This window comes from Phalacrocorax carbo, chromosome 13, assembly GCF_963921805.1.
Source record: "Phalacrocorax carbo chromosome 13, bPhaCar2.1, whole genome shotgun sequence".
NCBI lineage: Eukaryota > Metazoa > Chordata > Aves > Suliformes > Phalacrocoracidae > Phalacrocorax > Phalacrocorax carbo.
In genome coordinates this window covers 17,220,844-17,248,201 of record NC_087525.1, presented here as the reverse complement: position 1 = coordinate 17,248,201, position 27,358 = coordinate 17,220,844, and the positions used below count along the sequence as shown (strand labels likewise).

At 40.9% G+C, this 27,358-nt stretch overlaps 1 protein-coding gene across 3 annotated transcripts in view; it reads left to right on the top strand.

The window, feature by feature from the left end:
* The first annotated feature begins 349 nt into the window (after positions 1-349).
* LRMDA (leucine rich melanocyte differentiation associated) overlaps positions 350-27,358 on the top strand; it is a 671,621-nt gene continuing 644,612 nt past the window's right edge. Inside the window, exons 1-2 of one of the 3 annotated variants that reach the window (XR_010375110.1) lie at positions 350-501; positions 4,897-4,997. Coding sequence is in view for 2 of the 3 variants with exons in the window: in XM_064464928.1 (XP_064320998.1) it covers positions 472-501; positions 4,897-4,997 (131 nt within the window). In the remaining variant the exon portion in view is untranslated. The remainder of the gene's footprint in view (positions 502-4,896; positions 4,998-27,358) is intronic. The other 2 variants (XM_064464928.1, XM_064464927.1) reach the window with 2 other exon arrangements.

Here is a 27,358-nt window from a genome sequence, read left to right as displayed (position 1 = left end):
AAAAACCACTGCTGTGGGGAGGTGGGCCTCTCCCGTAGATAGCGCGGGATCACTTCTGCTTTGCCCGTGGCACGCACCTCTTCGCAGGCAAGTTACGCTTTACGCCAGAACGGAGGAAAGCCAAGCCAAGGCGCGCCGCTCGGCCGGGTGGTCCCGGGTGGTCCCGGGCCCCGCGGGGGGCGACACGCGAGCCCCGCTCCCTCCCCGCGCCCACACCTGCGGGCTGCCCGCCTCGCCCCGGGGCCGCGGGAGCGGCGGGCCCTCGCCCCACGGCGGCCCCCCTGCCCGGGCGGGAGGGTCCCGCCGCGGGGCCGCACGAAGGGGCCCGGCCCGGCCCGCCCCCGGGAGGCACCGGGAGCCCCGCGCCGCCGCCGCCCCCGCCCGCGGCCCGGCCGCGCTTCCGCCCGCGTCAGCTGACTGCTGCCAACGAGCGGTCCCGGCCCCGGTCCCGGCCCGCCGAGCGGCCCCGCCATGGCGGGGGTGGTGGTCAGCGGAGACCAAGTAAGTGCCCGCGGCCGGCGGCGCCCGGCACGGCGGCGGTCCCACCTGCCGGGGGCAGCCCGCCCCGGCCGCCGCGTCCCCGCCCCCGGCACGGCGCGGCGGCTGCCAGGACTGCCGGTCCCGGCCGGGGGAGGCTCCCGCGGGTGCGTGGGGGCCGGGGGGGGGGGGGGTGGCGGCTCCCGGCCGCAGGTGAGGCTTGGCGCTGCGGGACGCCGCGCAGGTATCGCCGGCGCCCAGTAGCCCCTGCCCCGGTGCGCTGGCAGCGCCCGCTCCCGGCGGGTCGGCGGCGGGACGCGGGTGACTGGGGTCGTTGCCCCGCCGGCTGCCGGAGCCCGCCCGCTCGCAGGCGGGCAGGCAGGCAGCGGGCGCGCTCCCGGGGCCGCGCTCCCGCGGGGAGCGGCGCGGCTCTGACCGTCGCTCCCGCCTAGGCCCGGCGGGCGGGGAGCCCGTCCCGCTCCGGAGCCGCCCCGGCTGCTCCCGGCCCCTGCCGCGCTGGGGAGGCGGGCTGGGGGACAGGCCGGCGGAGCAGGAGGAGGAGGGGGACTGAAATGTGCCAGGCGCGGTGCCTGCTGCGAGTCAGCGCTGTGTGTGTTCCGTTTTGGTCAAAGAGAGAAGTTGGGAAGCAGAACAAATCCTGCTGGCCTTCACCCAGCGCCTTATTTGGCTACTGAAAAACTTTCTGGCTGAAAATTGATGTCGTTACTGCTGAACCTGTGACTGAAACTAGCAAAACGTTTTTATTTCCTTCCCCCAAAAAGAACAAATGGAGCCAGTCTTCTTTTTGAAGACAGTTTGCTATGAAGCCGGGTGCTGCCCATCTAACTGCTTCTTTAATCTGGTTGCTGTTTCTGCGTGGAATTCACGTAAACGTGTGTGTGATATGGAGGCAATTGGCTATTTTTGCAGCCGCTGCAGGAAACGGTTCCTGTGGTCTCTGTGGTGCACTGAGTAACAGGCTGCCCTCTTCCCCCCAGCGTGCCTTGAGCCCTGTGAGCAAAGTGTACTCTTAATTTGGCCATGTGCCTGACGTACAATCTTCTAACAGCACAGAGTAAAATATAATGCTCGACTGACTGGAAATACTCTCCAGATGTAATCCCTTCAACGGAAGGCAATGTGCAATATCTAGGGTTCATACATGACCTATCTGGTGACATTCTTTTATAGAGATGTTACTTTATGAGTTACTGAGATTACAGTACCATTGTAAAATTATTGCAGGGATTAAACGGTAATATCCTCTGAAACTGAAGCAGGAGAGAGCTGCAGCTGCTATTGACTGGTGAACTTATGTTTTAAATATTTTGTCAAAACACATTTTTCCCTGAATTGCATACAGTGCGTTGAAGAGTCTGCAAGAATGTCTGAGACGTCCACAGCCCATCTGATGCTGGGCTTTGTGGGGAGCTTTCTGACCATTTCAGTGGGATATTGAGCAGGGCACCGGCAGTACAAATGACTGTGACCTGACCAACGTGTATTTGTGTTGGAGAATTAGGCAATGGAAATATCTGCATCCAGTTTTTAATCCCACCTCACGTTCTGTGACTGGCGTAGAAAAAAACCCTAAGAAATCTCCCGTTACCAGTGTGCCTTGCACCCAAGGAGCTGAGGAGTCTTGGGAAAAGCATGCTTGCTCTCGTCTCTCGGCGATGGCGTCTCTGGACATGCGCTTGAAAGCCCATACGTATTTTCAGTGTATTTGAGATGGATGCAAAAGGAAGAATACTGAATTATGTATGTTTATTGTTTTCTGGGTAAAATATTTTGAACCAAAAGAGTGAAAATGAAGAAATGTTATTCTCCTATTAGCCACACTACTGAAGTCTTGTTTTATATCGGCATTGTTCAAGGATGAGGGAGCAGGAGAGTGGGGAAATAACTCTTGAAAACTTGTTCAGAAAGGCTCACTGTGTGTTGTAGCGCTGGCAGCTGCTGCTGCTCTTACAGTAAAGAGAGTTCTTGGGTATCTGATGCAAGTTCATGTATGTGGGGCATGGAGATCTGAGGTTGAATGCACTTTGTGGGTTTTGCGGAAAAAGAAATCTATTTATTTTAAATAGGAAAAGGTGCTCGTGCTGTGCCTGTGCTGAAATGGACTTTGTGGAAGTCAAATGCCTTTTACAAGGCCTCAGCATTAAAAGGCTGTGACAGTCCTATTTCATCTGCAAATATGCCTGCCAAATACTCTGTTTGTACCAGTTGTGCAAATATATTTGCATATCATAACGGTTTGGAGGCTGAAGCTTTGCAACATTTGATGTGTTTTACCTCCTGTGTGCTCCACAACACATTTGTATGAACTGTTTTCTTCAGCTTCTGTTCTCGTGGAGCTAGGACCCTTGTGCCCAGGTAAGCTTCTGAAGCAGTGGGAATGCAGGTCAGCGTCTCTTGCTCCTTCTCCACCACTCTTCCGGGTGAAAAGCAGTGTGGTGGGCTGTGCTTTTGTAGTGTTTGTAGTTGCTCAAAGTGGTTTTGCACCCCTAGTGTTAATAGGCATCACATTTTAATAATTTCAATTTTGACGTGTTACATTGAACCAAGTGGTTAAAGAGTTACTCTGCTGTTAATGTGGTGTCTTTCCAAGGGTTTGCAAGCGTTAAAGATATCTACCATTCAGTGAAGAGCGAAGCAATTCTTGTATGCATACCTGCATGTGTGTTGTAAAGTGCGCTCTCGTTGTCTTGGATGAAAACTGGGGAACCCCCCCCATATTTCATAGAATCATAGAATGCTTTGGGTTGGAAGGGACCCTTAGAGGTCATCTAGTCCAACCCCTGTATTTAATTAATCTAGTCCAACCCCCTGTATTGAATTCAATAAATTCTGTTACATCCAAACCATTAGGATGCCAGCTACACAAAAGAGTTCCTTTCCCTTTTGTCCTTATATTTGCTGAAGTCATGTGCTTGTCTGGTAGCAGAATTTATCGCAAGAGCAGGTATGGTTTAACAAGGGGAAGAAGTTGTTAAACTGAGCTTCGAGCTACTTGTTTTCTGCTCGTAAAAATTATTTCACTGTTGTCAGCTTTATCTGTTGAGGTTATTGAACAAAATGAATTAAATGGGATGCAATATAGTATTATCAGATTGCAATAATTTTCAGAGTGTAAGAGACCGGGATGACTTGCAAAGGTACATGCTGCCAGTCTGGTCTGCAGAGGAGTCTCTGTTTTAATGGAAGGTGAAATACTATCACAACAAAGTTTGACTGACTTTTTGTGTATCTTCATCTAACACCTTTTAGACCCGTGGGATATGGTCTTGAAATAGACTTTATATGAAATATTTAGATAATGCTAATATCTCACAGATAGTGGTTCTAGCACAGCGTTGAAATCTACCTAACTAGCGAGTTGCCATTGAAGGGCAACTAAGATTTCTTTAGCACCAAATCTGAAATGTCAGTGTTTATACTGATATTTTGAACACCAGAAGGATGAACCAATATAGGTGTATAGAATTGATGACAATAGGTTTGGCAGGCTTTGTGGGGATTCTTTGAAGAAATCAAACCAAAGGCTTCTAAGATCTCCCAGCAGGGAGAACGGAAAAAGTTTAGCGGGGTTATTGTTTGTATCTTTCTGGAGATATTATCACTCACTTCATCCTGGCTAAAAAAAAATATTAAAAAAAAAAATCTGAGTAGACTGTATTTTTGCTACCACTGCTTCTTCCTGTGTTTGTTAAAGGTGGGTTAGATGGGCTGGTATGAAAAAGAGGAGAGTCATTGACAAGTATTTTGGGTATAAGGAGAGGTATGCTCTGAACATAGGTGTTGAGGCCAGAAATCTTACGTGACTGGCTGAAAAAGGCTGCATGCTTGGTTTTTTCAGATCTCGGGCAGCCCTCTTGCTCTGCCCGTAGCATATCCCTGGGAACAATAATCTCACGGAAGGGTTGTGAGAAAGCACTGACGGTACACTACCAGGTATTTCTGGACCAAACTTCCCAAAGCGATCTTTAGTGTGTTGAGTACTGAGAGGCAAACTAGAAAGTCCTTTGAATGGCTTCTGATCTTTCAGGAAAATGTCTTCTGGAGTGTATTAGAACATCGGAATGGTAATACAAGGTAAGGTCAGATCAAAGTATTACCGGTGGAGTAGAAGGAATGTGATGTATTTGATCAAATTACTTTCATCTGGAGACAACACATTGTATTAAGGGTATAGATGTAATAAATGTTAAGCTGTTTGTATCAATAGGAAAATGCGGTTGTGATAGACTCTCTAGTGGTAAAACTGACATAGCTTAAAGCTGTAAGGAATATTTACTATCTTGTGTGTTACAAATATTTACTATCTTGTGTGTTGTCACTGGATCAATGAGACAGAATCTGGACAGGAAACTAAATAATCCACTTACAAAATGTTTCCTTTTTGCTTCCAATTCTCAGGTGTCCTACATAAGTCAAGACTGTGAAGAAATTCCAGAATTCCTGGGAAGAAAATATGGACATATGGCAAAAAGGCTAGATCTTAGCTTCAACTTGTTAAGGTACGTGGCAATATATAGATTTTTCAAGTGCAATATGGGGCACCAACTCCAAAAATAGAATATTTCTTTTTTTTTTTTTTCAAAGTAGAAACATACACGTATGTCGGGTACGTTCAGCTGTTATCGAGTGGTGACACTGTTTTATAGGCAATGTCTGTCTCCTTTTCTTGCACACTTGGAACACAAATAACCAGGTGAGTTTGGAAATATCTCGTGTTAATGTAAATGATGCCTGCTGAGGAGCTTATGGTCTGTTCTCTGCTCAAAAATGGAACATAAGCATCGTCACCTGAAGAAGTGAAGAATGCGATCAAAAGTGAATTGTTCTTAACCAAAACACAAGTAAGTGCGTGCTTCTCTCCCTTGTTGTTGTTGGTAGATTTCTGGTTATTACCGTAAGTGGTTTGTAATACTCTCTTCCCAGGTGATGTGTTTGTGTTGCATGTTTTTATTTTTGGGCACCTGTGTAGTTCAGTGCTAAAACTAAGTGCAGTTAGAATTTATAAATGAATTAGAATTATTTTAATATATGGATTGATTTAGAATTCTATAGTACTCCTGTTAGTTATTGCAGTACCCTTTTTCATGTAATCCTTGTGGGAGAGCCTGGTGAGGTTCAGCGGTGTATCTTTCGGGTTGGCAACTCTATAGGTAAGGAGGGAAAAGGAATGGAGTGAAGTTGTCTAAGAAAAAAGGCGTAGTTTTTCCATGGTGGGGTTGGCCTCTTTTGAGTTTTCCTTTTATTTCATTGAGTCTGCTTGTGAGGAGTGAGGCACATAAAAGTAGTTGCTGATGCCTTGTTCTCCTAGGGAGGACAGCCACTGGTTTTAACTCACTTGACACTCATAAATGTTATCCTGAGCCACTGTCAGCTCTGAAAGGCTGATTCCTACATGCAAGAGGGAGCAGAGCAAAGGAGGCACTAACCGATCTGTGGATTGTTACTGTCATATACTTCTGGCTGATGACCCGTACCTATGGAAATTGTGATCAGAAGATGGTGGGGGGGAATTGAATGTCCATGTTGTCATTTTGTTGTGAAGATAATCCAAGTTTTGCATGTGTATTCAGATTTAACACGTCATCAGCAAGACTGCTCCTTCTTTACACCTCTGGAGGTACTACCTCTGGGGAAAAAAAAGAGTTTGTTTCTTTCATTTAATGCATGATTTGAAGAACCGTTCCTCTGACTTTGTTGCATTTCATAAAGTAAAATGTTAACATTAAATCTATTTGTAAAATACCACTTAAAGTTTTAAAGTCATTAGTTCATGTTTTCATGGAGAGCATAACTGGTGGTGTATTTCTCAAATCTGCGTTCTCATCCCTTCTTTCCTTCCCTGCCCAAAACACTACCGTTTCACCTCTTCTTCAGAAGGGATGTCATCTGGTTTTATTGGGGTTTGGGGGGAAAAAAGTCTGTTAAAATCTTTTGTGGGGAAACGGGAAAGTGCTAGTTTTTGGAGTAGCTGCAATCAACTTTTGGTGTAGGATGGCTTGCTGTTGTAAAGCTGTAAAAGTATTCTAAGGCCAGAAGTCAGATGTAGGGAAAGGGGAGACGTTGGTTGGTCTTTTTCCTTTGTTTTGTGTTTTTTTTTGGTTGGTGTTTTTTCCTTTTTTTAGCTTAGGGAAGCTAACACTAAATGTGATGAGTGCAGTAATGCTTTCTTATTTCAGCTGTGATAGATATGCATAGTATATGGAAACTAAGAATGATGTATTTATTATAGAGTAGCCATTCAGGCTAGTGTGTACTCGTATATGAACACTGTGCGGGCATATTACAGAGAGGGTCAGGTGAGATGTAGAATAAATGTCATAGCCTTAAATGAATGTAAATATAGAAGAGATGTCTTGGGTGGAGGTTGCAGCAAGTGTAAACAGTAAGATCATTGTAATCTTCTTCAGACAAATGTTATTGCTTGAAAATTCTGACAATGCTATAGTATAGTGATGAGTTTTATGATTTTTATCAGTGAATGCTTAATTTGAATAGTTTAGTATTTTTTTTTCAGTGGGGAAGAAACTCTAAATGTCTCTTTATAAAGGAGGATGATTTTATAGAAAAACTTGCTATCTGTTGGCAAAGACATAAGTTGAGTGAAGAAGACCAAGGGAGATCAAAATCTAGAAAAAGATATAGACAATATTGTGCTTTGCTGGCACAATAGTTATTTGCAGTAAGGATGTTGGCTTTCACTGTAACGTGACTCATTATTGGATGAGAGTGTGTGTGTGTTCTTGGAAAGAAAAAAATATTTCAGTGGTCACTAATTTCTTAGCCTGTATTTAAGCCAGAGAAATGCTGAAATATTCAAGTTACCTGCTCTCGGTGTTAGGCAGTAAATAAGTACTTACCAACCTTCTTTTGAATGTTGTTTTGCATATAGGGTTTCTGTGTCCTATCCTCTGTAAGTATGGCTACTGCCGAGGGTATTTCGGGAAGGAATCATCCTCCTGCAGCAGGCGATAAATTCTGTTATGTAAAAGTGTTGGTAGAACTTCTGACAACATAACACCTACATTAAGAATTTAAGAAATTGAGCATAGAGGGAAGTTTTTTTTTTTAAATTTTGTGGGCAGCAGTGTTTGCAGTCGTGTTATCTGATATTGCTATCACAGGTGTAGTCGCATGGAGGGGAAGAGAGAGATCCCTGTCGTAGTACCGTGCTCAGCTTTGTGGTCGGTTGGCAGCAAGCTGCTCTTGCCAGGCAGTGCTGTCCTTTCCAGACCAGAAGCTGCGTGCAGTTGTAGACTTGCAGCCTTCACTGTGCGCGCACGCACGCTTACCCGCATGAGAGGCTTCCAGACAGGTGTCACAAAACTTTCTTACGCAACTGGTACAATGTAATACTTGATTGAACAATTGCTTTAGTGAATTGTACTGATTTTGATACCGCTCTAACGTAGATAACTTTGTTGCAAAAGTCAGGGTAGAGCCAGGTAAGTTATTTTGCCATTTAAGGCTTTCCACCGTAAGTGTGTGTTTTCAGAGGTTTGCCAAGGTGTACTGGGAAGAGGGTGGGAAGACTGGCTGGTGCTGTTAGTAGAGGGAAATTAGTCAAACATGCTATATTTTGAGACTTCCATGCAAACAACTTTTGCCAGGTTTGTCCCTTAATAACATATCTCAAGAGATGCTGTTGTGTTTTCCCAGGAAATAGAGCTTATTTTGTGCAAACCAAGGAGTTCCCCCACCTTTTTTTTTTTTTAAAACCTGTTGAGTTGATACACATTTGGGTAATAATTTAAAAAAATTCAGCGATATCTTCTAATTATTGGTTGTTGTGGCACTTCTGTCTTCTTTTATCTGCAAAGAAAAGTGATTATGTGGATTCAATGCTCTTTTGTGGCGTGGTTTTGTTACTCAGATTTCTCTGATTTTTCTTTTTTGGATGTGATATAAACACATAAATGTACACAGCACTGGAGAGCTAAATTGGAGGAGGGGAGGGTTGTCATTAGTTCTTTTGTATTGGCAATTAAATACAGAGGAAAATGTATATTTTTCACCATTTTTTTTTCTGGCTTTGGAATCCTTCTCAGGCTACAGCTCCTTCCTCTTCATTACCTAAAAATTAGGGCTTGTGTAGATGCTTAACTGTCTTTGCATCAGATGTGGTAAATCTAAAAAAAATACTTGATTAAATAATCACAAGAAGTTGCTCTTTAAAAGAATTGTCTGTCTTGTTTGCCTTTGTCCAAGAACTAGCATCTCTCTGTGATTACTCTGAGCAATGCATGGATCCAACTCTCTCTCCTCTGGCAGCCCAAGCAGAGTGACTGTTACCAGTCACAACGGTTACGCATCTCCCCTGTTCCCTGTGAGGGAGAGGAACGATAGAGGTGAATGGCAAAAGGGCACTTGTAATGGGGATGTTGGGGAAAAGGAGCAGTAACAGCAATTTGTTTTGTGTGAAGCAAAGGGAAGAACTGGTGTGTGTTTGAAAGCATGCTCGTAATCAGCAAGATATGGTGCCACTGCATTGCCCCCTGTTTACGCCTCCGGCGGACGGAAATCCTTCAGCCCCAGACCACTGTAGTCCACTTGTGAGTTATTTCTTCTCATGCCGTTTTACTTGCAGATTTTGTGTGAACAGTTTCAAATGTCTTTTGTTTCCTTTTGGGACTAACGGGGGTGTGTGAAGAAGATGGAGCCACACTCTTGTCAGATGTACAGCAAAAGGACGAGGCGTTCGTCACAGGTTGCAGCAAGCGAATTTCCAACTGTTCGTAAGGAAAGGCTTCGCGATGAGAAAGGCCAAGTGGAAGAGGTGCCCAGAGAGGCTGAGGAATCTCCATCCTGGGTGATGTTCAAGGCACAACCGGACAAAGCCCCAGGCAATCTCATCTAACTTTGAAGTCGCCCTGCTCTGAGCAAGGGATTGGACTAGATGACCTCTAGATGCCCCTTCCGACCTAAATTATACTATGATTCTGCAGCTTTATTGGTGTGGTCATCATAAAACGGCCTGTGCTCTAGCAGCTCTTTTGATTTGATATTGGTAGTGATTTTCAGCTGTTTTAGAAATGAACTACTTACACGGTGCATTTTCAGTAAGGCATGTTTCAGGAGCAGAGGTGTTTTGCTTTGGAAATCTGTTCCTGAGGCTCTCACGGCAACTGCATTTGATAGCCTTCCCTATAACAGAGTACTGTAAAGGCCACTATTTTGTTTCATAATACGTGGAAAGCATTCCCTGGTTCCCATTTAATGAAAGCATAGAGTGTAGGGAGGAAAGTCACTGATGTGCCAGTGTTAGCGTGACTGGGAGGCTTTGCTGAAAAGGATTTCATGGGGAACGAAAAACTATTGCTGATCATTAGAAGTTAAAGATTTCGTTGGAAACAAAGGTATATAATAATCACTGGTGAAGGAAAGAGGAATAAATAAGTAGGAAGGATATAATGTAGGTAGGGAGTAGAGATTTAGAAGAGATACAAAGTTGGTTGTTTTTTTAGATGCATCTTGCTGTCTGGTGGAGAGAAAAAAAACTATTCAAAGGTTCTTTTATTTGTCTTAGATAACTTTCTTTGTGCCAAATTTCTCCTTTCACGCTGAAGGCTAAATGCACTCCAGTGGTTGAATAACAGATGCCAGTGTTTTTGTACAAGTAGGTGCCGTGTTTTTATAAACAACCTCTACAGTTCGATTCCCAGACAAGTCCAGCTTCTAATTTTGTCCTCAGTAGTTTTAAACATGTGAGTTGTTTTCCTTTTTCTTACAGAGATCTCTTCTGGGTCTAAGCTACGAGGCGAAAGGGAGAGTGAATCTTTAATCTTGGCCAATGAGGGAGGATTAATCCAATAATTGTGCTCATGGAGATACAGCTATCTCTTCCCTCTCTCTAGGGTGCAGATTATTTCAGCTAGAAGCATGAATAATTTGCACAGTATGTGCTGGTGCATATTTTCCACTGTCCGATTAAGAGGGTGTATGTACAAAAACATCCCCTTGAACTTTAATCCTAGTCTGGAATGTTCTTCCATAACCTTTGTGAGGCTGAGGCTTTGTAATATCCTCTCTGTGGACTAGAGATTGTTTGTTTCTCTCTCTGCCTACTGTTTTCCTGCCTGGGGGAATATACAAGTGGCAGCTTGAAACTGGGCTTCAGTGTTACAGGGCACATTCCTCTGTGAGTTGGGCATGTGAAAGAGAGGCTTTTTTTTTCCCTTGCCACCTTCCCAGTCTGTGCACCAATAAGACACACAGAACAGGAAGATGAACAACAAAAGAGAGATGGAAAAAAAAGCCAGAATTCAAAACAAAGCATGACATATTTTTAAAAAGCCTTTAGACTGCTCTTTATAGCGTTTTAAAATGTTGAAGAAAATGCACTATTGTTAAAACTTTCTGATGGTTTTATTTATAAGGTAGAAAAATATTTTCACCGTAATTGGGTAACTCTTAATCGTAGCAATTGCATATTTATCAGTGTGAGGGGCTGTTATTAATGTAGCTGTCATGCACAAACACATTTCTGCATTAAATCCATTTAGTATGTGCATTATTTGGTCTAGAATGTCACCAGGACATCAAAGCCCCCTTAGGCATAAGAGCACAGTGCCCTGCTGTGGCTGCAGAAAGGGCTTGATCAATAAATGTAACATGTTAATGCAGAGCAAATAGAATAAAAGATTTCTTTGACAAGACATGAAAAATCACCTTGTGGCAGCTGGCATGGTGATGCCATTTCAGCGGAGACACTAGCAAAGTTGATCTGACAAGTAAAGAGGAGAGATGATGGTTATAAGGTGCTTTTGTTTCAAACTTCTTTCTTGACCTGTCAGGTTTTGAAGGAGCCTGAATGGCCCTTTTTTGTCATGTGAAAATTGTAGTCTTAGGCAGTTATGAAGCAGTTATCTCTTCTCAAATTGTGAATGCTGCTGTTTAATTGATTCACTTAGCATTTGAAACTGTCACGCATTAATAATTGCTAAATCCTGTAGATACTGCTCCAGTGTGTCATGCTTAAATGTGTAGTTATCAGAAAATTAATATCCTTAATGAACCGATGCTTTCAAACTAGCATTGCATGAAATCTCTTTTGCCCTTTCATTTGCTGAAGGTGTATCAGCCAGTTTGCAGAGAAACCCCTCCCGACCGTTGTGTGGCTTTATTTATTTATTTTTTTTGATGCCCGACAAATGCCAGCTTTGCTTTGGGTACATGGAGTGCTCAATGACAATAAATATAGTAATTATGCTGGAGTTAGTAATTAACATAATTATAGTCAATTACGACAAATACAGTGCAGAGCTAAATAAATGAGGGTGAGAAATTAGCAAGCTAATTGATTTACCTTACTTGCTGCTTTTTCTTGCAACTAGCAGTTGCAGATTTTCTGCAGGAGAAAGAGCATTGTTTACAAATAGCTGATTGTGTTTTGAAATGATTCTGTCTCGTGGCTCTCGCTCCTGTTGCTTTTACACTGAGGTGAAGAGGATTGAAATATGGGGTAGCGGTTAGAAGGAGAAAGGAGCTGCTGTTCTGTCCTCGCTGAATGCTTTGAAGGAAAATGTATGTTCTTGCTTTCATTTTAGATGCTTCTTACGGTACTGAAGGTAAAAAAAAAAATCACCCAAACAACTAATGATTCTTTACAAACAAAACACATTGCTCCCGAAATTTTGGTCATATATTTTAATCCCCTTGGACGCGCCCTGAATTATCTAAGAGACATCTATCTTTCTGTTTGTCTATTGACATTAGAGAGATCAGCAGAGCACTGGATAGGCTAAAGGAAGAATTCAAATTGTTCAAGTAATCCAAGTGTGTTGAAACAATATGCCCTTGTTCAGCCATCAGTTTCAATAACTTAGAACCATTGGACCAGTAGAGATGCACAGTATCATAACATTTGTGCACATTATAATTGCCTGTTTGGTTTCAAGATGATTTATAGTATGTTGTCGGAAATAAGTGTATTGGAGCTATGCAGTTAATCTGTTTCACTCTCCTTGTTTTTTTGTTTTCTTTCAAGCATGACCACAGTTTACTATGTGAAAAGAGAATTAATATGTTTAAGTATTGAAGATTTTTGTATTGCCTTTTTTTGAAAAAATGTTTAGTAAGTTTAGTAGCTGAGATTTATTCCCCACTCTTAAGAAAACAGTGGTTTACAAATGTTTGTAAACTTTATACTGGAAATAGTTCACTATTTCAAGGTAAATCAAATTCTGTTTAGAGGCCTCAACAAAGAGGTAGCATTTTCCACAGCTAAGCAACCTGAAATGTGTACATTCTTGATAACTTTTCTCTACTATTGCAGTAATTTATCAAGTTCAAATGAGTACGTTTGTAGTTTGAGGTGGGTACTTAAAGTTTACCCGTAAGGGGTGTCCTACAGAAGCACAAGATGCTGTTTTTTTGAGTAACGTTGAGATGTCGTGAATGCCTGAAAATAAACGTACGCTAACACTACTAAGGGTGGTCATTCTTTGGAAGCGATTCAGCTGGAAATCAATTTTCTAAATGAAATATTTATATACAAGGAATAATTTAAATTATTTAAAATTTACAGATGTAATGGTCTTTCAGATGAAGTCTTACATGTTTATTAATCAGTATGGACTACATTATGCATAATTATCTTTTTATTAAAATAACTATGAAACATCCTACTGGATGGGCTGAAGACAAGTGTGATGATGGGTTCACTTTCTACGTGGGTAATACCTAGGGAGTTGTATAAGATAAAGTTTTATAGATAGATGGCTATTGTAAAAATGGAAGGAGAGTATTACCAGTAACAAAAATGATTTCAGACTGCAAATATTAATTCTACTTTTGATAGGTGACAGACAATCCAAACTAAATCTACTCCTTGCTCTCTCTTCCCCTCCTTTTCCCTCCCACCGTGCCTCCCCCTTTTGAAAAGTGGCATTTCAACAGGAACCAGATGTGATCTGGGTAATGTATAAGGAAACCCTTTTTTCCCTTTGAAAACTTTGAAATAATATTTAAAAATACTATTAAGATATACCTTGTCTCACATTCAATAGCCATGCCTGTGTTGCTATTTTGTCAACTTGAAATGTGACTATAGAATATTTGCTTGTACAAAGTCTTATCTGTGTGTGTTTTTGTGACTTGTGTGTTTTCTTGCTGTGTCTCATCTGCAGTTGTCGGTTTATTGTTGATATGAAGGGGACCAGTGAATGACTAATTTTAGAAATATCAAATTAATGGCTTATGGTATGTATTTAAATATCTCACTGATTTCAGCATGCTCTGCCAAGGATGTAAGTTGGTTTTTTGACGGATAAGTTATTTTTCCAAACTCAGTAATATGTAAGGACAAACTTAGAGTATAAATTGCTGCATTTCAATCTTGTACTGGTGGCTGTTATCATTTTCTAGTCCCAATAGCCCCTCTTTTTGTCCGTTGATCCTTGCTTGACTTTTTATGGCCACATGGTCACTAACGGACTGTGAAAACACTGTAGTATATATACCTCTGACCCACAGTGCTGGCTGTTATCCATTGATTTACTGTATCTGACGGATCAGAACATAAGATTGTTTTCTGTTCCGCATTTCTCAAGAAGGCTTAACATTGTGGAAGGAGTTGCCTTGAGAGCATATCACATGGCAGAACTGGGCAAAAGCTCGTTACCTGAACCTTTGGCAGGGGGGTCAGTGTGTAGTGGAGAATTCTTGGGAGGATTACTGGAGCTGTTAAATCTGGTAAAAGTGTTAAATGTACTGCACAATTTGACATTAAGTAAAATAAGATTGTGAGCTTGAACTGTTACATCCTTGAATATGGCTGGTGAATACTGCTGTGATGATGATGAAGGTTGGCTTTTTGGTGACATCTACCTCTAAGGGGCTGTTGCAATCATGAGTAAAGGTGAAGTCTGTGCTCCTGAACACAGGTGAGTAACAAACTCCTTGGACTTGAACAGAGATCGAATGCCGGATGTTGTATTAAGCATCAATTGACCCAAGGCTGTTCAGACCTTTTGACGGAGGCAGAGCACTGCAGTGAACTGCTGTTTGCTCCACATAGTTTTCTGTGTGTTTGAATGAGCGGGGAGTGAACTGCTTTCTCTTACTGTTTCTCTGGGTGAGATTGAAGTTGGTGTTGGGAGTGATGCTGGAGGCTAAATCCTCACAATCTGCACTTGTTCTCTGGGTACCGCAAGGGCTGAATTCACTGGCACAGTCAGTCAGCTCCTCTTGTGAAAACTGTTTATCATTCTTAAACAAAAATTAGTTTTGGTTTTGAATTCTGTTCTGAATGACAGGAATATCTGTCAGATTGAGAAAAATCAGTTAATAAATGGCAGACTACCACAATCTGTGGGAAGTATTGGCATTTGGAGGAGAAATAGTTTGATGCGCTTGTTTTAGATTTCAAAGAATGTCAATAGATGGCAAATAATGCCTTGGTGACTTCTCCTGCGTAGTCTGTGGTCATCTGGATTTTAAGACTGAGAACTACTTTTTTTTTTTCTTTAAAGAGTATTGTGGGGGTTAAAGAAAAGGGTGTGATAAAGAGCATGCTGTAAGTATAGCAATCAGATGGACCATTCTTACTTTCTGACTTCCTTAATCTCTCTTACTCTAAAACAGTATTTCCTCATCACTGCTGTTGGGAAACAAGAGCGAAGGACTGCAGAAGTAACTGTTGTCTGAGGACAAGGAGCTTGACTGAAGGGAAGAACCTGCATTAACCCTGGAGCTATTGTCTCTGTCTTTTCCTCTCTGTTTTCTTGAAAGGTATCTTCTTCTCTCCTTAATGCAATAAACGTTCCCAGCATCTAGCTGCAGATGGAAAGAACATGACTAGTTCTGCTTACCAGTCACTGAGTAAGGGGGTCTCTGTCCTCCAGTGTTCAGCAAACCTGCTGAGCGGTCACGGTACAAATAGCTAGTTGGCATTTGGCAGGTAAAGTCCTTACAAAGCTTCTGTTATGCATTGCTTGTTTGTTATATGCTGTCTTGTGTGGTTTGTGCCATTTTTGAGCTCTTGCATTTTACGTAAATTATCTTGGAGAGGATTTTTCAGTTTAAAAAGACAATGCCCAAACCCTTAGCTCATGTGAGGGTGAAGAATGAGTATCACAGAAGTGCAAAAGGGCCATGCATTTTTCCCAGGCTCAGGAGCCAGCATGTCAAACCAGACATGCTATACAATAATTATACTGTCTTTAAGGTCAAAGTTAATGCAGTATTATAGCTCAGTTGCAGGCTTTACCCATGAACTGATGCTGGCAATTGTGTGAAGTTCTTTGGTTTTTATTTGTTTTTGTTTTGTTTCTCCTGGTCTTTCTTTCTGACCACGCTTGCCTGAGCGAGTTGCTCACTGGTAGAGTTGGAAGATAATTTCCTCTGTTCATAATTTCTTCTCCATTTTTAACTTAATTTGCCCACCGAGTCCCTAAGTGGTAGTGGTGAACGTGCTTCATATAATACAGCCATAAGAGTGTGTTCGTTTATAAAACCATCTCATTGCTTGTGTTTGTAGGAACGCTTGCTATGGTGAAACACAATAGAAATCACTTTCAAAAGAACATGATTGAGAGATGCAAAATATCTAATGTTAGGGGATTGTTTGTAATCCATCCAAAACTCAGGGAAGTTGATAAGCTCTTGCAAATTGGACCATACTCGAATGGCTTCCCTTCAAGTGCTTGGGTGTCTCATGCTTTTCCTGTGCAGTCAGTGTATGAGCTGGACTGGTACATGGTAGTACGCGAACGTGTGTGCACTTCCAGTTCATTTTTCCATAGAAAGCATAGTGTGTGGGGGATGCTGTTGTCAGAAGTTGTTTACTGGCATTTAATACATATCTGCACACACAGACACACACACAGACACACACACAAAACAACATCTTATATATAAACTTCTTTATAATATATGTATAATGCCTTTATATATATTATATGTATAATATAGAAATTTTATTTTTAACATAAAAATTTGAGGGTGTTACTGTAGTGTTTGGTCTGCTTTGATTCAGCACCTGCAATAGGGCTTTGTCAGCAATAACCTCATATTCAGCCTAGAAAGAACATATTACTTACAGGTTACTAACAAAAAAAGATACAACACATCCGAGAGGGGTGACTGGGAGAGGGAACTGTCCTTGAGGGAGTTAGACCAAAATGGGAGCAGTCTTGGGGTGAAAAACAAGAAATCACAAATTTCTATCTCCCTTGTGATTGTTTTATCCAAACCTACCTACATTATTACAGGTTTCGTTATTTTTAAACTCTCTAGTCCCTTCTTCAGTCCCTCCTCCATAAGCTGTCAGAAGTGCTCAGTGTTGGCCTTGCCATCAGCTCCTACTGAGGCTGACAGGAGGAAGGCTGGGTCGGCGTGGTGGTGTTAGCTCAGCGGCGACCGGCGCGTATTGCGGGTTATGAGCTCTTTGGCACGGATGCCGCCTCGCTCTCTTTGGGCTTGGTAAAAGTCCGGCTCTTGCTCTGTCAGTATTGTTGCACTGAAGACTAGAGTGGCAATGTTTGGCTGATTACTTGTCAACTCCAAACTTAATTTTTTATGTTTGTAAATCCAGCAAAGGAATTTAAAAAGTTGTGGGGGCTTTTTTTTTTTTTAAATATGAAGCTTATGTGCCCAGTTCTCTCAGCTGGTTCATTTTTATATAACGTACTGGACTGATGCAACCATTCTGAGTACGAATTCTCAGTCCTCAATTTCTGAATTTGCACGAAGCACCATTTTTCAATGCTTGCTTTGCTGAATATTAAAAGATGGGCATATATATAGTTAAAATATACTTAATGATATTGAAAATGTGGCTCATACTTTACAGGCCAGCTCTGCATTTCCTGTTTGGCAGGTGGGCCGGCTGGTGCTGTTTGTTCCTTGTGAATACGCCCAAAGGAAAGACATCAGAGTGCTCCATTTTTTAAATTACATTCAGAAATGTGAGCTGCCTTTCCCTTAGAATGTTAATCTATGATCAGACATGCTGACAGGGAACTCAGTTTATGAATTTAACAGAAAAGCTACCTACTACCTACACTTAATAGTTTTTAAAATAATTATTTCCAACCATTAGTTTGCAGATCAAAGTTAGCATATGTACTTTTTGTAAGAGAGGCACATACTTGTGGTGACTTAAATGACTTATTTAGGAATTAGTTCAGATATTTATTAATAGTGAGTTAGATATTTATTAATAGTGAGTATTATTTTCTTTCCTTTTTCTTTTCATCATTTCAAGACCAGTATATTGTAGTTTTAAATCCTTAGGTGTTTGGGAGCATCCAGTTACCTACTTAGAGCAACAGAGTGGCTTTTTGTGATGGGGATACGGCTAGTGAGTTTTTATTTTGGTGGCAGTGGTTCGAGGCTTTTGTTCTCTATTTTTGGTCTCATTCCCTTTTACCAAATTCTAAAAATTTATTTCATCTCTTGAGCATAAAGTCTCTTAAAGCACAAGGAAATGCAGCAGAATTGTCCTCAAACGTTTTTAGATGTGAAGGGTCCAAGAGTTGCTGCAGTGCTGTGGCTCTGCAAGGCCACATGGCAGCTGAAGCACTGGATGAGGATGCTGTGTTTTAGGCTGCTAGGACTTCCAGGACGTTTTAGCTGGAGAGAAAAGATGAAAACTTGACCTAGTTATGTAAGTAATAAAGTGTACTGATTATTTTAAAGCACTTAAAGTCTGAGGGAAAGGTGTTCTAGATGTGCCAAGGATTAACAGTATATTGAATATTCAGAAAACTCTGCTTCCCAACACAGTTATGTTAAGATAATTTGACAGTCCAGTGTGTGGATGTTAAAAGTACAGCTGCTCAAGGATCTGAACGCTTTCTTTTTCTAGCTATTATCTTGCATTTGATACACTTTCTATCTTGGACAGTGAGGTACTTTGGAATAGCACAGAAACAGTCACATGTGAAGGTGATTATGTTGGAATGGCTTTGGGAAAAAATTGTCAAATACTACGTTTTCTAAGAGAAGGAAACTAGCCAACAATGTGAGAGGCTGTGTTATGTGTCCAGTTTACTTCCTTCCCTCGCTCTGTGCCTTCTTTTATTCATCCCCACCACCTCCAGCTCCTTAAATCAGCAGAAGGCTACTGAAGGTGCTGCTGAGAGATTTGGGTGCAGGTGCAACGCGAGGTTCTTGCTTTCCTGCAAAGGCTCTCTCTTTTGTTCAGTGTTGCTTGTAATGAGGAGCCAGGCATTAGCTAGCTCAGCTGTTCCTGTACAGTACTGGTTCCAGTTCTACCAGGTGCACAATTAGTAAATTGTCTTCCAGCCTAAGCGGGCAATGTCAGAGGGTAGTTCGATTTCTTTCAGTGTTAATTCTTTGGCTTCCTTTAAATAAGTCATATCAACAAATGGTCTGTTACTAGCACTAATAATAGGGCTTTTGAAACGTGGACATATCTCTAATGAGAATCTATCTCAACCCATTTAATGCGGCCACCACTTTGCCACCAAATTACAGGCTCTGGCCGCTGCAACCACAGGTGGTTTGAAACAAGAGCTTCACCTGCATTTAAATGACTGAGCAACAGAAAAGGCGTTTCTAAAGTTGAGGAGGCTAATGCATTACTGTAGATTTTGTTTTGACCATCATTTGTCTCACTTTCTAGTAACTGGTAAATGGGAGAAGAGAGGACGTATGTCTGTATTGAGCTGAAAGTGAATGGGCAAGTGTTTCTTTGTGTGCTTTAGTGCAGCAGATGAAAATCTGGGTTGCTCTAGCCCTGGATTTCAAACCAAAGTCAAAGGCTGAAGTCAGCTTTAAGGTATTGTTTTGCATGTTTGGTTTCTTTTTTTTTTTTCCTTCTCCATTTTCTTTCCGTGTGGGGACAGAAGTGTGCTGGAAGCAATTAAGACTAACGTGGGCGGAAAAAGTAGCACTAGAAACCCTTCAAGAAAGCTGGTAGTTATAAAGTTGATACTGGTATTTACAGCATAGCCTATTGCTGTCGTATAACCTGGAATGAATAAGTAATTCCTACATTGTAGCAGATACATCTTAGCAGTAGGCAGAATAGTGTCAGAACTGGTCAGTAAGCTTCACTGTATACACAGAAGCATCAAATGTTTCAGGTTCTGTACCTTTTGTTTAATGCACTATGAGATCACAGTCTAGATCAGATTTCCTGAATGATTCCTTGGCTGCCAATTTCCATACAGCTCTCAGGGGAAAAAAAGGGGAAAAAGGCTTCTGCGCCCAATGAGTGGACTGCAATCCTATTCACACCCTTTTTTCCCAAGTAAAGAAGCACAAGCAAGTCTATAAAAAAGATATGTAGGTGCAGACTTATGTTAAAGGTTCATCTGTAAGTTCCTAAAATCAAATAATATCTGAACTTACCTCTCTGTCAAGAAAATTTGCTCACTTAAATTATACTGCTGCTTTTCAAACCTGTTACCACTCATGGAAAAATAATAGATATTTCCTTTCACTAGATTTTGTATGCTGAACACAAGTGAGATCCTTGACGCCTGAATCTACCCAGTCGAATAGAAATAACCTTATTCGTAGTGCGGAGTGCATTCACAGCTGTGCATGTATGTAGAAAGCGAGGTGTGAGTCATTTCCATCCTGGGCGGGTCTATTTTTCTGCAATGTTTTTAAACCTGTTCCTTGCCTTTTTGCTAGAGAGCATTTTACTTATTTATTTGAAGACCTTCATGTCTCTTTAAGTGATCATTGAACAGAGAAAGTAAATTGCTGTTAAAATTCCCTCACTGGTGATTCCAGCTAATGCATTATCCAACCACGACTAGTATATTAGAAACAAGCAAGCAAACCAGCCCCTGCTTCTCCCTCCTTGGTGTCTAGCTAGCAGAGTGCATGACAGTAGAGAGCTTTGGCCCCAGAGAGCTTTGCATGGTAGGCTTTTTTTCAGATTCCTGTGTAAATCATCCTGAGGCTCCATGTGTAAACTTGACAGAACCTCTCTGCACTTGACGTCGTAACTTCCAGCTTTTACGTTATTTAAATACACTAAAATGTACCCTGTATAAAGCTGCAGGTGCTGCTGCACGGTAACGCTTGCCTTAGGAAAACCGTGAGGCTGGTGAAAGAGTTAAGCAAAGCAGCCAGAAACCATTTTCAGCTTTTACTTTGCAGATACAACCTTTTAAGCATACCTACATTTACCTGCAATGGCAATCGTTTTGCATTTTAATGACAAATCAAGTACGCTAACTTGCATTTGAAACGAAAGTGCCTTAAATGTCTCTGGCTGTCAGAATGAGATGTTAGGAGCTTGATGAAAAGAGAACAAAGAAGACAAAGTATGAAGCCTAGATACAGAGCAAAATGAAATAAAACCTTGTATGGCCTGTCAGGGGTGTCAGTTGATATTCCTATCTAAAGCACATTATAGTATTACTTTGCAGCTCATAGCTTACTCATCTGTCTTTTTTAATTCATCACATTCTAGCCCACATCTTTTAAGTCCCATGTGTCAACAATGGAAGAAATCTGTTAATTGACAAATGAGTGTCACAAATGTGAATTGGTGCCTTTACATCAGAGGCAGGTAGTCTCTGTTGTTTTTTGTCGGCTCTATTATTGGCATAAGCCAGTGTAAGACATCTGTCTTTGCCAGAATGAGAGATGACAGCCAAAGAAGGGCTGTCATTGTTTTAGTGCATGTTCATTCTGCTGAGATACTGTATAAAGATAAAATGTCAGTTAAAAGAATATGAAAAACTATCGGGAGGAAGTCCTTAAATTACTTGGGAAGGGGATCCGGGAATTGGTGCCAGAATTGAAATCCGAACGTTCTAGTTTGCATCTATCACATCAATTTAAAAATAATACTTTCTGAGTAACTGGGTCAGTTTATAAGGCATTTAGGAAAATGTTATGTTGTCTTGGCATAATTAGCTCATAAGATGGAAGGAAAAACATACCTCCACAGGATATGAGTTTATTTATTACAAGTTCATTTTTCAGACATGTATAGAATTGTCTCAATAAAAATATGCTGTGTAGCATCTCTGGCGTTGATTTGCATCTGTTTTGAAATATTGAAATTGCTCCTTTCCAATTTCTTTTTCTGTTATAGTTCTATTTTAGATTGATGAGGAACATAATGAAATGAAAAGCATAGCCAGCTGTGGGTTGATGAGACAATTAATAGGAAGAAAATTATTAACGTAGTTCTGGAGTGTCCAGAGGGTGTACAGTATACAAAAGTTACTTCCAAATCACTAAATCCCTTTATTGCAATAAATGGCTTTTTAATATCGGAGAGTAAAAAAGAAAGGAGGAAAATGGTTTAATGGAGTAGGTGGAAAGGGGGAATAGAATAAAAATGTCATAAAAGGCTGCCATTTTGCTTTTTACTTTGGATCAAAAGTTATAAGAAAGCTTGATCAGCACATTCGCCTTCAGCAGCTTTGACAACCGTATGTGACAGGTGCTACAGGACGTTCCTCGTGTGCCCCTCTCCTTCCAGAACAACCTGTCACTTGGGTTCTAAATGACCTGTCTGCACGCTGGGGTTTTTGAGGACCATGTTAACTCTCGATCTGTAGTGAGACTGGCTGTGTTGAAGTTTCGAGATGGATGTGTCTAAACAACAATTCATTAAAAGTCTCAATTTTAAAATTACTTGGTCTTGCATTTTAAATAGACCTGTTGATAGAGTAGTTTTTAGAAGTTCTCAGTTTTGGTACCACTTAATACAGGTAGAATTGTCACTCATATCTTTGTAGGAGTTGTCTGTGTTCGGGTTTTTGTTCGTTTGTTTTGTTTTTTAAAATGTTTTTGAAATAATGTTTAAACTTGGTTCCAGCACCTAGTTGAGCAGCAGAAAAAATGGCCAAGGGATGTTTCTCCCCCCTTCCCCACCATCTACTGTGGGGCTCTCAAATTTTGTTTGTCTTTGCTAACTATGTTTATCTCCAAGGTGCCTGCTGGCTGTTATACTGCAGTCCGTGGTTAATGGTGACTGCGGTTTTAATTTTAATTCTTGAGGCCAGTAACAAAGTTGAATACTTCTAATAGGTGCTAGTAACTTTATGGGGCTTTTGTGTCTTAGTCTCTAAAAGGCTAAGAGTGAGTAGCATACAGCCTTCTTTTATTTTAACTCTTTGGACAGAAATATTGTGGTTTTGCACATAGACCTTCCTTTAGAAAAGAATACTGAGAGGGAAGGTGGCTTCTCTCTGTAAAGCCTACTTTTAAAATTTTTTTTAAGAAAAAAAAAAAGCCAGTCTTCAAGTTCTTTGGAATTCATTTTGCTAAACGTAATTTTAAAAGTTTTTAATCCATGAAACTTAAGAAGTATTTGCTGCTTGTATACAGAGGTTTATGCACCTAAATTGAACGACTGTGATTGTATTAGCAGAAGCCTTGTTATTCCATTCCCAGCCTTCAGTGGTTCTAACTAGATGTTGAAATTTCCAGTCAGAAGCCATGCTGTTGGTGGTGTTATGCAAAGCGCCAGGTGTATCTTTCCAAGCACAGTTTTTAGAAGTGTGTTGTCAAGTTCAGTTTCCTTTGAGAATCGGAAGGACGACACTGCCTCCATTTTGCAGGTGGCAAAGCTGAGACGTGAGGAGGCCTCACTGATAAACTCTAGATGCCAAGCATCGCTTTCAGCCCTTTGTACCAGCTTGCACGAACCGCTTCTGTGTGTTGTCGGGAGCGATGGTTGACACCTGCCCACCTGCCAAAGCTGTCGTGCTCCTTGGGGTGGTTTATTCTCATGTGCCCCTTAGCGGCACTTTGTATTCTCTGATAGCGGCTGTATCAGCAAAATGATGGTACAGCTGAGACTAAAAAGAAAGTAAAAAACTGAATGCACTGTAGACATGGAAGACATGTTTTTGCCTTCGGGTGGATCAGGATTTTTTCATATTTCTTCCCTTGTGGTTGAATGGTATATAATTATAAAAATAACAACAGTAACAGCAAAAATGATGTGGACTGAGACTGTATCTTCTATTGTTGGTGGACTTTCTTCTTTTCCTAGCTAAAATTTAAGAGACGATCAGTAATGGTAAGTAGGAAGAACAGATCTCATCTGTCTAAAAGAACTTTGTGAAAATGCACGTGCGGGAAGTAGAATTGGAGCTCGTTGGATACCGTCCTGTCCCATCCCCAGTGCTTACTGCAAGATGCCAGGTAGAGCCTACAGAAAAAAAATCAGCTTGTAGAATTTAGCTATGGGAGCATGTGTTTGTATGACAGTATTTTCACTGTTCCATAAACTCTAGGAAGGGAAGATACTGGGATTTAAATACAGAACCGTTGTACATGTGTGTGCACATACCCTCTTGGCGATTCCCCCCTCCCAGCTGCCAGCTGTCATACAGTATCTGAAACAGAGAAAAATTTATTGGGTAGTATTTAGAAACATGTCAGTGGTAACGACTGGATCTCTGATTTCAATTATCACCTACTAAATTTAGGCTAATGTAATGCATTTGTAGACCTGTTGAATGCACTTGACATCATGTTTAAAATATTTGAGACTGCACTGTTTTTTAATATCATATGTTGACCACTTTCTTTTTCCTATACACATCTGGTGCATGGCAGCAGGCATCCCATGTGACCTATAAAAACTTCAGTTGTGCTAGTTTGAGAGTTTCGTTTTTTTTTTTTCCTTCAGATAATATTTCAGCTGAGGAGAAGAAGCTAGTCTGAGACTACAGTACAAAAATTGGCTTAATGAAACACTGCTCTAAGATCTGTAATTCACCATTTTTTCCTCTTTGCAATCAGTGTGTAAACAGCATTTTAAGCTTTATTCCTCTTGTTTAGCTTTACCTTTTCATTGAAAATCCTTGGGATTTAGGTGCCTTGGTCACTTGGGTGCTCTTAACTATTTTAATAACAAATTACCTATAGTCACTATTTTTCTGTAGAATGGTTGGGTGAGATTTAAGGTGGAATCTGTGATTTTTACACCGTTTCTGTTGTTAAATTAGCAGAGATTACTGTTTAGATTCAAATTACTTTGAGTTCTGTTTTACTTACCGTGCAAACGTTTTATGTGCTATTATTTTAGAATTATTGAGAGGGATCTTTTTAAGAAAATATTTCCTTTTCCAAGTATCGGAATACTTTGTTGGAGTGCTGCAAAACAGTTTTCTACCTTCCAATCTTATATTCTTTCCCTACCCATCATTTTCATACTTACCCATTAAATTTATATGCTGATGTTTGCAACTCTGAGCTTGCCTTCTGACCATTGGAATAATAACTGTTGAAGGCATTTGTTTGGTCATACTCAAGAGTACAAATTGTCACAGCTTTTAGTTTGTCTTTCACTGTTTCTGTGAAAATTTTATGAGCTTTTAAAGTTACATCCACATCTGCATGCAAGTAATGTATGAAACAAAATAGTCTCCAGATATGTGTAGGCTACTTTGAATAAATTCATTGTCCACATCTTGATAGATGCATAGACAGACTTGGGGAATTCTGGAAGAACAAATAACCTCCTCCTTTAAAGCAAGGTCCCAGCTTGCTTGTACTAATTTTGCTTTGTTGTAGTTTCTCATGTCTTGGAATATATTTTTCAGTAGTATTCTCAGTGGTGGTTACCAGGTTCTTTTTCTTCCTGCCTAATGCTTCCAGACATCCTTTAGCTGGCTCATCATTAAGTTATTTCAAACTGAAATTGTTATTAAAAAATTCTGAGAATGTTGTCTGTTTCTGAAATACAAGACAGTATAGCAGAAGCTTTTCAAAAGGGTATTGGAAACATGCTTTCTGGGAGAGGAAACAAACCTTGAAGATTACATTTCAGTTGAGCTACATGTAGGTCTTCTCGTGAAATGGGTAAGAATGTACAGTCTTACTGATGGTTGTCATTTTCAGAATTGCTGAAAGTGTCTTGGATGGTAAGTTTCAGGACGCTTATTTTCTGGGAAGTTTGTTTGGTTTTGGTGTGGAAATTGCCTGTTATTCCTTAGAAATTATCCAAGCCAAGATGTAGATGTTATTCCAATAATTGCAATGGATCTACGTAGTGGCTTCATGGTGTAATTGAAGTTACCGTAGAAAAGAGGCAACGTTTCATATTCTGACTTAACCTTGCCCAACACAAGCCTAAAAGTCGTCATTAATCACAGGTCACAGAAAATGCCTACATAACTTCATTACACCCAGGCTATATATAGCTATATTTATCTTCCTTTCATAGAGATATGTCCTTCTCAATGGAGGATCCCTTTAATATGAGCCCTGCATTGTTTCTATTTTTCTTTGGATGTTTGAAAAATGAAACCTAAGGCCTGAGAAGTCTTCAGAATATAAATTTCAGTCATAAACTAAGAGCAGACAGAGTTTTAAGTAGCTTGCAGAACTTGCTTTGCTCTGTTACATATTTCTTTAGTAGTTTGGGACCTCCTGATGAGTGGATTCTGTTCTGTGCCATCAGTCCTAACAGGCTTTGTTTTTCCTACCAGAAGGCTGAGATTTTGCAAGGGTGCAGGGTGGGTATTTCACTTGTCTGTTTTGATACCTTCTAATGACAGTATATTGATTTGCAAATAGAGGGAACTCCTCTGCTGCTCCATTTTGCTAACCTTCCTGATTGCTCTGTACTCAGTTCTTCTCAAATCACTCCTGTGCTGCCTGACTGCCACCTTGGACGACCCAGTTTTGGAGTTTTGCTGCCTTCCACTTTATTCCCACAAATTCTTCTAATCTGTGTGACTACAAAAATATTTCCTCTGCTTCCAGGTATCTTCTCTCACTTGGTAGTGTGGTGCCTGCCTACCATATGTTTCTACAGCCCCTAACTGTACTTTCGCCTTTCCTTTTAAATCAATAGGAGAGTTATTGCTTTCAATACATCAAGGTGGAACTTCTTCACGAATATATGTTACGCTGTTTATTGCAAGTCTGCTGTGATGGCGCATCTGTTGTCCGCTTGCTGTGGCAGAAGAGCGTGTACATACTCAAAGACTAGAGAGGAGAAAAAAATTAGCATGTTGCAGTTCTCTCCTTATTAAAGCTGATAGGTCTAATATAAAAAGGTGCATGCTACAGTCATGAGCTTTAAACTAGGAAGCTGAGGAATTTTTATATTGTATAAGCAGACAAGTAAAATATATTTCATATATCTGTAGAGAAGGAAGGTAAATACCGTGGTATTTACTGTAATTTATAAGCCCCACCAGTAATAAAAGTCTTGAAGTGTATTAAACTTAAGCCCTGTGTTTAAGGGCATTGTCCTGTTTTCGTGTTAGTTCTCATGAATGCTTCATCAACCGTCATAGCCCTGTAAAATGATTCCTGGGTAGTAATCAGCGGTGGTTGTGGAGAGCTGTAATCAGAATAAACCCTAGTTTATACTTTGTGGACAAATACTAATTGGTTGACTAAAAAGCAGCAAAAAACATTACAAAATTTCACGAAAGCCAAAAAGAAGGGGCAAAAGTAGAGAAGGGTGAATACTTATCTTTGTTATTAACATCCGGTTTACTTTCAGTTCATGACTTCTGCCACACAGTGCTGTCCTTCTGTTGAACGATCTGAACGTCCTTCTGGCACAGATTAGATTAATCCTACACATTTACTCCACTGGAGGGGAAATAAGATGACAACTACAGCTAAAGAAGTTCATGTCTGGAAAGAGTAGAGAGGAGTTTTATATTGATACGGGCTTTGCATTTTGATAATGCTTTGTGATGCTTTCTCATTGCATGACTCCTGCAGGAGGGCGGTGGTGGGTTATGTGAAGACAAATCTCTTGGGAACAAAAATACCCTTTTCTGCCAGAGCTGGAAGATGGTTCTTCTATTTTCCTTTTTTTTCTTCCTCTCCTTCAAAGAAGTCCAAGAAAACTGCTGACACTAACAGAAGAGGAAAATATTATTTATGATGACATCATGTATTACCCAAGCAAATCTGTTTTGAGGAAGATTGTTTGTTATGG